The 10934-nt window shown below is 29.3% G+C and overlaps 1 protein-coding gene and 1 pseudogene across 9 annotated transcripts; one reads left to right on the plus strand and one right to left on the minus strand.

Annotated features, from left to right (window-relative positions):
* Nucleotides 1-97: 97 nt before the first annotated feature.
* LOC130945425 (flavonol synthase 1-like) lies at nt 98-3836 on the minus strand (annotated as a pseudogene).
* A 234-nt stretch (nt 3837-4070) lies between these two features.
* LOC130946850 (CASP-like protein 2B1) lies at nt 4071-10489 on the plus strand. Of its 9 annotated transcripts, none has more exons than XM_057875727.1 (7): nt 4076-4528; nt 4623-4684; nt 4981-5068; nt 5318-5522; nt 5629-5761; nt 6408-6655; nt 6761-7325. In XM_057875727.1, exons 4-7 carry the CDS (start codon nt 5359-5361, stop codon nt 6876-6878), a joined length of 663 nt encoding a protein of 220 aa, XP_057731710.1. In that variant the 5' UTR covers nt 4076-4528; nt 4623-4684; nt 4981-5068; nt 5318-5358; the 3' UTR covers nt 6879-7325. The 9 variants fall into 9 exon arrangements, 4 of the variants coding, with proteins under 4 accessions (XP_057731710.1, XP_057731709.1, XP_057731711.1 ...); XM_057875726.1 differs by having other exon boundaries at nt 4076-4524; XR_009072373.1 differs by lacking the exon at nt 6761-7325 and having other exon boundaries at nt 4071-4524; nt 5438-5522; nt 6408-6420.
* The last annotated feature ends 445 nt before the right edge of the window (nt 10490-10934 follow it).

A 10934-nucleotide genomic window follows, 5' to 3' on the forward strand; every position in this document is an offset into this window, starting at 1 on the left:
CTTTCTAAATTAAAAGGCAAATTATCTTTTTGACATGTCTTATTATTAAATAAAATAAAATGAATTGATTTATCATAGTTAACTTTATTTTGGAAAACTACCCATGGCATATACATTTGCGTTCCTTGCTCACCAAGCTTCTATGCAAAACACTCTTGTACTTTCCATTGCTTAGTAGCTCCCACAAACCCCCAAAAATTATATAGTGATGGCCCAACTTTTTTTAAATATATATTATATATCTTCACATGTGATTTTTGTGGTAACTTTTTTAAAAATGACTATGATGATTATGTTTTGGCAGGATAAAACCAAATAAAATGCATGAAATTTTTTATTTGGTCAAACATTCATTGAAAATTGTATGCACCACATACATTTTGTTTTATTCTGTCAAAACATAGTCATCATAACTATTTTTAAGAAAAATATATCATTACAGAAGTCACCTATATATATTAAGTATAAATTAAAAATTAATTATCAGTAAAAATATATATTAAAATATAAAATATAAATTAAAAATTAATTAAATAATATATTTATATATAAATACATAATAATTAATTTAATGATTGATTTTTGATATACATTTAGTTTTTTTGGTGTTTATATATGAACAAAGATTGCATTTTGCAAGTATAATCAACGGGGACCCATTTGTTGTCCTTCCAAACTTGAAGGCCAGAAACTTTATTTGGGACAAGCAAGGTAATTGCTGACATATCAGTGTGAGGCTCTACTCCCAGTGCAAGTTCAGGTTGTGGGCATGCATGGTGGATACATGTTAATCTTCATCTCTAGTTATATTTTTTCATCTCCCAAACTTGACTTCAATGCTTTTTTCTCTAACTCTAACCCTTCCCACAAAAGCTCTAAAGCCTCATTTGTCAACCTTAACATCTCTTTGTTGTATTCTTCTGTCACTTCCCTGTCACCCATCCATAAAATTGAGTACAAATTACATTACATAATCAAGGATTTGTTTAGATGAACTTTCAATAAAAAAAATTGAGTTATTTTTTTAAAAAAATTTTATAAAAAAATAAAAATTATTTTATATTTGTATATATATTTTATACAAATTTTTTTTATTTATTAATTATATTTGAGTATAATAATATAAAAATATTTTTTTATTATATAAAAATATCTTTTTTTAAAAAAAATTAAAAATATATAAATTATAATTTTTTAAAAAATAATTTTTTTATATTTTTTAGAATTTTTATTTTTGTTATTAAAAATTTATTAAATACATTAAAAAATAAAAAAAATATTAATAAAATTTTTTTTATCAATTTAATACCATGCATGGTATACTTTTAAGGTGTATCATAATGAGAAGGTGACATGTAAAAAGTGTGTGGAAAGTAACTTGGTATGTGGGTCACAGTTAAGTGTTGGTTAAGGATATGTGGATTTGGGCTTTTTTTTCCTATAAGTTCGATGGTGATATTTATTGTTTTGTAATGCAAAATAGATATGATTAGAGTTCGAGAATGCAAGAAAATATTTTTTAAAAATAATGAAAAATAAAAAATATTGAGCATTTATTTTTGACAATCACTACCTTAGGTGTATTTTTGGACTAAAGTTTGGAGTAGTAATGATTTAATAGGTGAGAGAAAAAAAAATAAAAAAAAATGGTTCTTCATGATAAGAGTAGATTTACGGTTAGCTGATTCTTTTTCATATAAATAAAATGTTCTTAGCACTGCTAGTTAGTGAGTTTGCGAGTTATAATAACAGTTTAGATGACTAATGTACTGATTAGAAGTAGGTGCTATGTGTATTTTGCTGAATTTAATGTTGTAATTAGATTATATTTGATGTTAATAAAGTATTATGTATTGCAATTTGTGTGCCAATTCTCTAATGGCATAAGAAGTCATATGAAAGTAGATTGCGGTGAAAATTTTTTTTTTGGAAATTAAGTTTAAAAATTTAAAATTAAAATGTACCACCGAAAATTTAATGAATTTAAAAATACTTGAGATTAGAGTTGAAATATGTTAAAAAATTTTTAATTTTGTTAACAAATTAATTAAAAAAAATTAGTTAAGCACAAGTATTAGCAAATAGTGGTGGAAAAAATTTGAAGGACATTAGGATTTAAAATTTAAATTGAAGTAATAGAGGTACAATAATGAAATAAATATTTTGAGAATAAAGTTAAAAATATTTAAATTTCGTAAATATAGTTAATAAATAAATTAAAGAAAAAATGTTAAGCATGACCCATTTATCAGCAGTCACCTTCTACGCATCACCTTCTCACTATGACACACCTTAAAAGTATACTATGCTGGTAATCAGGATAGATATTAAACAAACACTAAATTATCTAATGGATAGATATTAAACATTTTGCAAATAGGCTCAATTATTTGGTTGGTGTTAATCTACTAGCCGTTACTATATAAAATAACTCATACTTCTTGTATGTTATGAATTAATTAAATAATCCGGCATTATTAATAATTAATCAATTAAGTTTATTAATCACGAACCTATAGGAAGGAGGGTTTTTGAGCCACTTGTCATAGTTGGCCTTAGAAGAAGGAGCCATCATATGGAAAAAATAGTCAACCAACTCTACCTTCTCTTCATGGTTCTTGGTCATCTTTGTCCCATAACCTTCAAAGTTCTCATTAGAAGAGTCATTAGCATTAGCATAAGGCTCTTTCTCCTTCTGAGGTAGGGCAAAGAACTCCTTTCCCACCTCTTGCAACCGTTTGATTTCGTGGCTGGTCACAAGAAAGAATTTCCATATTCTTATGGATAAAAATAATTAAATTTTTTATATTAAATTTTTCTTAAAAGTGTTTAAGAAAGAATCCTCATAACCCAATTAAATTTTTCTTATGAATAAGTATTTAAGAAATAGGGTAAAAAAAAAGTTATTTTTGCTAACTTGATAATAACATGAAATTAAATATCAGTACAATCCAAGTATATACAATTGATACATATTAAAATGTTTTATTTTTTATTCTTAGCAATCGAATATGCTTTTTGGCAACATAAACAATATGTTATTTGATTAAATTTTTTATTTATGTTTTAACTTTTTATTTTAAAACTGTTTAGATGTGCAATTTAAAATATTAAGTTGACTATTTAAATTTAAAATTAATTGTGTAAATTATTTTACTATTAAATTTGACATAAAATATATTTTACTAGTTAAAAATTATTTACTTTTAAAATTTTATAAAATTTAGATATATTTTTAAATATATACAAATATATATATATATATAACGATTAATTAATCGTGGCTAAAATTGTAGCTACAAACTTTGACCAAAAATTGATGGCTTAAATGAATAAATGGGCTGTTAAAATTGTACTTTTGGCTTTTTTTTTTTTTTATTTTCGATTGGATTCATGATCTATTTACATTATCCGTTTTTTCTTTAAATCAGAAAAAAACGTTTAAAATTTTAAAACTAAACATAAAAAATGAGCAACAGATTGAGGAAGAAATGAAAGGATAAAAAAAATTTAAGAAATAAAATAAAATTCTGGCTTCGCAGAGCCACTACGTTGGTAGAATTTGGATAAAAAGTCATTTTACTCTCCAAATTATAGTAGATATGATATAATTAGAGGAAAGAGGGAACTGTATGCATACTTACATATGTATCTACACAAATTATAATTAACAACGAATTCAACAACTTATTACCACCGTGATTATTTGATTCACCTGTGATTTTTTTTTTTAAATATAATTGACTGTTTGTGCTTTTTGCTTTTTTATCTGAATTAATTAATTATGTAAAAATATTTGTAGACGTTTATCAAAATACACACATGCTAACAAACATTTTCGTCTTTGAGTTGCTCAATTTTGGGTTCAGCCACCTAACACATACATTAATGTTGCTGCCGTAGGCGAGAACGTGTTTGCACGCCTAGTGTCTCCATTCAATAATTTATTTATTGTAGTTTGTAGGCGTCGTGAATAAATAAACAATAGCTTTACATGTCAAAGACCCTTTACTCAAGTATCTACTACTTGTATAATAGCCGTGGCTTCAGAAGCCACGCGTCAGCCTCACATTCATTTGAGTTAAAAAAACAATAAAACGTAGTAACCCTTCACGCGTTTCTCTATCATCTCAGCTTTCCCCCTTCTCTTCTCTCTTCTTTAGTTGACGCGCCCCTCTTCTGCCCACTACATCTCAAAAAAACCCCACACTCCTTTCTTCCCTTGGTTCTCTCTCGATGGGGTTTGCTATCCATCTGAGTTGGATCTCCTCTCTGGTGGTGGTTGATGTATCTCTCTGGATTACGATTTATATGTGGTCGGGTGCATTCTGCTTGTCTCTGCGCTTTGGGTAGTTGGAGTTCAAAGCGTTGGGGTGGTGGTAGGTAAGGGTTTACAGAGATGAGATCCCATTTTTGGGAGTGGATTCTGAGAGAAGAGAATAGATGTCTTGATCTCTGAGCGTGGTCATCTTTGGCGTTGTGTCTTTGAAACCCTAGGTCTTCAAATTCGATCTCCACAATCTGGTTTGTATGTTGTTTTCAGTGGTTGCTACTTTTTCTTCATTTTTGTTGTTTCATTCAATTTAACGCCAAGGAAACTAACCTAATTTCGTTGGTTGCAGCTCAAGTAGTCAAAGTCAGAAATTGAAAAGGCGAGTTGAACATAGCCGATTAGCCGATTCGGGTAAGTAGCGTGGGTTGTTATTCTGTTGTAGCTTATTCGTGCTTATTGTGTTACTTGAGTCATGTATTAGGACAAAGAGCTTAATTTGTATTCGTGCTTATTCTATTTCTCTGATTCTTTGGTTTTTTATCCTTTGCAAGTGCTTTCGTTTTATTTAATTTAAGCTTTTTTTGGATTGGTCGTGTCTGAGTGTCATATTGCATTTTCGATCCCGAAAGGAAGGATCTTTGGTTTTTTGGCTCAGATTTTGTGTTGGTGACCAAAGATAGTTGACTTTTTGATTTTTACAACTACAGATGTTGGTGGAAAATGGTTGAAATGGCAAAGTCTAAATTTGAGTCGTTTAAACATGCCATGGATTGGACTCCTGGATTTCCAACAAAGGTACAAAACTCTGGTTTTTTATGAAAGTTTGCAGATTGATAGGTTTATTTATGGCCTTTATTACAAGTCATCTTGACTTATTTATTTCTTTTTTCCTTGTTTGAATCTTTTTTTCCTTTCTGTTTTTCTGGGGTGTTGAACTAAAACCCGTGTCTATTTAAGTGATGAAGAATTTAGTGGTTGGTGTTCATATCCATTGTTTTCTTTTGCATTATTAGTGTCTAGAGAAAATGAGTTATTTGGGTGTAGGTGTTAGTCCTGAAACAGTTCCAGTGTACCATAACACAAATATGAAATTGTTGGATAAGAGGATCAAGATACCTGAGTTGGTGTTAAGGTTTATGATTCTTGGTCTTGGAGTTGTTGCAGCTGTTCTTATTGGAACTGATTCACAAGTGAAGGTGGTTTTCTCCTTTGAGAAGGAAGCTGAATTCACTGATGTTAAGGCTTTGGTGTAAGTATCTATTAATCTATGTTCTATGTTAATTTCTAGCAATAAAAGTGTTACATGTTTTGTTGTCCTAATTCATTAGTTTTTGATGGATTAAAAAACTTTGCAGATTCTTGGTAGTTGCTAACGGTTTGGCTGCTGGATACTCTTTGATTCAAGGACTTCGTTGTGTTGTGAGTTTGGTTAGGGGAAGTGTTCTCTTCAACAAGCCCTTAGCTTGGGCCATTTTCTCTGCTGATCAGGTACCCTTTTATATTTGAAAGATCACATAATAAGAGCTATATACACTCCATATGAAAACACTTCAATTGCTCTCCGAATATCCTAGAAATTGTAGGCATCATATTGAATTTGGTTTTCTAATATGTAATCTATAGTAGCCTTGAATAATTTTGATTCTTTTTCTGAACTCTGTCTTCATGAAGAGAGATTCTTTTTCGATTTTCTGTTAGGTTCATTTTCAGTATGCAGGAATTTTATTAGGGTTTGCAATTGTGTTTCTGATTTTCCACTGGGGTTTGTGTGTTTCCATGGCGATTTCAAACTTATTCGGAGCATTTTTGTGTAGTTAAATCTGAGTTTTGTAATTTTTCGTTGATTTTAATACTAAATTTTCTATAATGTACACTGAACTATTGAGCTATTAAATACTCATACACACTTTCTAAAATTTTATTGATTTAATTTTTTTTTCACTTTCATAATGACCCAAACAAAACTCCAGCACTATCACGCCACAAGAGAGGATGTAACTGTAAGAAATCGTTCTGCCAAAAGAAATATTGTAAATGCTTTCAGGTCTTCATCCATCCTTACTAGGATATCATGAATGCTTCAGTTTTAGTTATAATATCAGTTACTAATGATAGTATGTTTTGTTTTTCAAAGGCTGATGTTGGATGTTCCATAAACTGTAGATGTGACACGTGTAAGAACATGTTTGGTAGAAAGGATGGTGAGTTGTCCCTTCTTTTGCAGATTAAATACGTGTCAGAATTTAACTGTTTTATTGTTTCAGGTTCTAATTCTGTAGGAGTAGAAACCCAACCAGAAGTAGAAATAGAAGCCTGTGGTAAAGAGTTTGTTGAAAATGCATCACGGAAAATTGAAATTCAGAACTCCCACAGGATGTCTAGGTTGGAAATGTTGTTTTTTTGGTTAGTTTTGAAATGATAAAATTGATGATTTTGCTTATTAATGTTGATTTGATTTATTTTTTGATTTTTTCTTTTATGTGACAGTTCATTGAATTTTCCATTAGAGAGTAAGATGTTTGGGACTCTTTGCTCTCAGCCACTTGAGCATTCTCAAACTGTTGCACACAACGAAACGATTGGAGGCAGAGGCAGAAGTGGATAGGTCTCCAATGACTTGGACCAAAACTACTTCTCCAAATGAGAAGAAATTTTTAATTGATAGTCAATAGTTATTAGTTAGATCTTTTTCCTTTTCAGTCAGGTTAGTAGTTTGTACCTTTAGGCATATAGATGTCCTGGTTTAGTTTTAAGTATATTTTAGTTTTAGTGCGATCTTTAGATGTGTATGAAAAAATTATATTATTTGAGCTGTAATTAGTTGGCTTAGTTTTATTTTATTTGAGTTATTTCAGAAGAAATTTTTTCGCTTTCATAATGGCAATTGTGAGGTGATCCAATAGTTTCGACAGGTTAGTAGGCATTAGATTGATTTAAGTTTTCTAATGATGTATTCATTGGGACACTTGCTCTATTGGGTCTTCCTTTGTTTTCTTCAATTTATTGTTGAAAAAAGCTATAGCAATAATAGAAGTATAATGTCTAAAATTAATTCAAACTATATGAATTTATTGTTATTTTAGTTGCAATAATTTTTTTATGTTTATCTTTATTGGTCCATTTTGTTTTCTTGAGATTTTGTTCGATGTGTTTTGAGTACATACACATGAACTAATTGTTCTATATTTTTTTTCCTTTATATTGAGGTCCAACTATGTTTTTTTTCCCACACATATGCATGGTGCTTCTGTTTTCTCTAATGACAATGGGGTCTTGAACATTTTACGGGTGTGGTTTTATTCGCAGCCATCGAAAGAAGCCATTGGATAAGGTGCAAAACTTGTGTGGACGATCTATTAATTGCTACAGTGACAATGATGGTCTTCCTGAACTTCAAGCAGCATTAATGAAAAAAGGTAAGCAACAACGTTCTAGACTCTATCTTCTTTTTACAACATATAAATGTGTGTTAATTTATGTGTGATATCCATGTATGAGGTATTCTTCTCTTCTTTCTAGGGTTTCTTTGATTTTGTTTCAAATAAATATGAAATCAACCTTCTTTAATTGTGATCTGTTGGTAAAAAAAAATTGAAATTTTCTTTTAAGTGTTAATTTTTTTTATTGATATAACTGCATGCTTGTGTAATTTAAAAATATATTGTTAGATTAAAGATCTCGAATTAGATATCACACGTTAGTAGGTGTAACCTATATACTATTTTGATGATAATTGAAAACAAATAACGTTTTGGCTTGGCTTTCCATGATTTTGTTAGTGTTGCTTCAATTCCTTTTAAAAGAACTAAGTAACAATGCATACCTAATTATTTTCTTAATCTTTTTAGTTTTATTTTGTTTTGTTTTTTTTTTTTTATTTCTTTCTTTTACTAGTCTTAAGTGAATAATTGTTTATAATGTGCTAATAAGGATAAGAAGAGAATTGTTGACAAATTAGTCTCTATCAAGGTAATAATATTCTAAATAAATTGTCTATATCTATTTTTTTTAGAAGAGATCACCTTGACATATTTTTCATTGGAAATATGCTCTATCTTGCGTTAAATATTAAAAATATGTTGTACGCCTATTAAAATTATAATATTTGAAATATTAGATGTGCTCTTTGTATGCCTTTCCTCTTCCTTCCTTTTGGTCTTCTATTTCTCCTTCTTTCTTTTCTATTCCTCTTCTCTTTCTTTGTTTGCTCTTCTTCTGCTGTCTTGGGAATTGCAATTTTTTCTTATCTTTATTCATCTTCTCTCCCTGTTATCTCGTGGAATTTTTGCTACATCTATCTGAGGTATATATCTAACACTATTAGGTTAGAGTTTATGAGGGGGCTGTCTTGATTTACGTGCTATTTTTAACACCTCTTTGCTATATTTCTCTCTTGCTATTAGGTTAGGTTATAGGGTTCCAAGTTTGTCCTTCTGATTTTTTGATCTGATAGTGGCGGCCATGAAGATCTTGGATTAGATATTGGATGTTAGTAGGTGTAACATATATACTATGTTGACAATAATTGAAAACATAATTCTTTGACCTTCCATGATTTTGTTACTATTGCTTCAATTCCTTTTAAAGAAACTAAGTAACGATGCATACCTAATTACTTTCTTATTCTTTTTAGCTTTATTTTGTTTTGTTTTCTTTATTTCTTTATTTATTTTTTTATTAATCTTAAGTGAATAATTGTTTATAATGTGCTAATGAAGATTGGAAGAGAATAGTTGACAAATCGATTTCTATTAGGGTAATAATATTTTAAATAAATTGTCAAAAAACTACTTTTTCTAGAAGAGATCACCTTGACATATTTTTTATTGGGAATATGCTCTATCTTGTATTAAATATAAAAAATATGTTGTACGCCTATTAAAATTAAAATATTTAAACTAATACTGAATGTGCTCATTATATGCCCTTCCTCTTCCTTTCTTTTGGTCTTCTATTTCTCTTTCTTCTTTTTCTATTTCTCTTCTATTTCTTTGTTTGATCTTCCTCTGCTGTCTTGGGAATTATGATTTTTTTTATCTTTCTTCATCTTCTCTCCCTATTATCTCATGTGAAATTTTTGCTACATTTCTCTGATATATATATATCTGACACTATTATGTTACGAGTTTAGAGGGAGCTGTCTTGATTTACGTGCTATTTTTTACACCTCTACTATATTTTTCTCCTGGTATTAGGTTAGTGTATAGGGATCCAAGTCTGTCCTTCTGATTCATCGATCTGATAGTGGCGGCCATGAAGATTTTGGATTAGATATCGGACGGTAGTAGGTGGAGACTAATCTAAGGTTTATATTGTGTTCACTCCTGTGTGTTTTGAATGTTCAGTTTTAAATATCTATTGGTGGTTTTTTTTTTCTTCTTCCTTCCAAATTAAAAAGTTGATCTATTTTAAGATTCAAATTTCTCAGCTGTATACTGCTAGATATACTCATCCTTCCCCATTTTTTTTATCATGTTAATTGAAGTTATTATATTGTATGTGCTATAAAAGTGCCCTTTTAAAAAAATCTGCTGATGTTGTGAGAGAGATGTGAAATGAAAGTGATCACTCAGATAATTCATGTGATCAAGTTGATGAAAGTGAGGTGTTGATGTGTTTATTTGCTTATACAATGTGTTAATTTTTATTATTTGGTTTTTTATACCTATTTGTATTAATTTGCCTTGATTTCATTTAAATTTTAATGAATTTTTTGAAATTAGGAATATGTTGTGCTCAGGATTAGAAAAAGGAAAAGCCTCCCTTGAAGAGGTTGAGAAGGTCATTGAAGCTCGAATTTGATGAATCTGATGATGCTAATCTTTTTAAGGATGAATCCGAATCTGGTCATGGGGTCAAGTGACATGATTTTCTATGTCATTTAACTAGAGTTACTAATCAAGACTTATATAAGGCATTAGATATGGATAGTGCAAATAGTGTCCACCCTTCTTTGATGTGTAATGTAAAATTTTTTGGTTGTGTTCATGTAATAGGAATTGGTATTTAATATTTGGTATGTAATGTGGTGTGTGTCTTAGGATGTTTGATGTTTTGTATGTCCGTATTTTGTACTTTATTGGGCTTATTGATCATGTAATACATCAATTGTTAGGATGTGGACATAGCATTATTAGCCAAATAAATTTAATTATGTAACCTTTTATTTTTGTAATTCAGCTCTATAAAAAATTAATAAAATGCAGTAGTATTTTAGTGTTGTATGTTATAATTTTGGCAAATAAAATGCAGTAATTTTTTAGTATTGTATGTTAAAATTTTGGCAAATGATTTATATTTGAGAAGTTATATATATACTGTGTTGTTAATTTTATTTAAGAGAGAGTTGAGAATTTAGTTGCAAATGATAATTGTTGAGAATTTAAATGATAATTATCGAGAATTTATATGACATGTACTGAAGGTTTTATTACAATATAAGAATTAATTATAGAGATAGAGATATTTAAATAATGTTATTTTACGGAGTTAACTTTTTTGCATTGTTAATTTGAATGGCAGTTCCACTATTATTGTTTTATGTCATGAACAGAAATTTTCGACCTGTGCGTTGCACAGGTCTTCTGCTAGTAGTATATACTCTCTGTCGATTTCAAACATTTAATTTTGTAAAAGAGTGGCGAGAGAGAAGAAAAAAAAG

Source organism: Arachis stenosperma, chromosome 8 (assembly GCF_014773155.1).
Source record: "Arachis stenosperma cultivar V10309 chromosome 8, arast.V10309.gnm1.PFL2, whole genome shotgun sequence".
In the NCBI taxonomy this organism is placed as follows: Eukaryota; Viridiplantae; Streptophyta; class Magnoliopsida; order Fabales; family Fabaceae; genus Arachis; species Arachis stenosperma.

Excerpts from the sequence above, each read along its gene's own strand:
- LOC130946850 (XM_057875725.1), top strand. The coding sequence starts at position 5,299 with ATGAGTTATTTGGGTGTAGGTGTTAGTCCTGAAACAGTTCCAGTGTAC. Across the intron at positions 5,762-6,407 it reads CCATTTTCTCTGCTGATCAG|GCTGATGTTGGATGTTCCAT; the intron begins GTACCCTTTTAT and ends TGTTTTTCAAAG. Across the intron at positions 6,656-6,760 it reads AACTCCCACAGGATGTCTAG|TTCATTGAATTTTCCATTAG; the intron begins GTTGGAAATGTT and ends TTTATGTGACAG.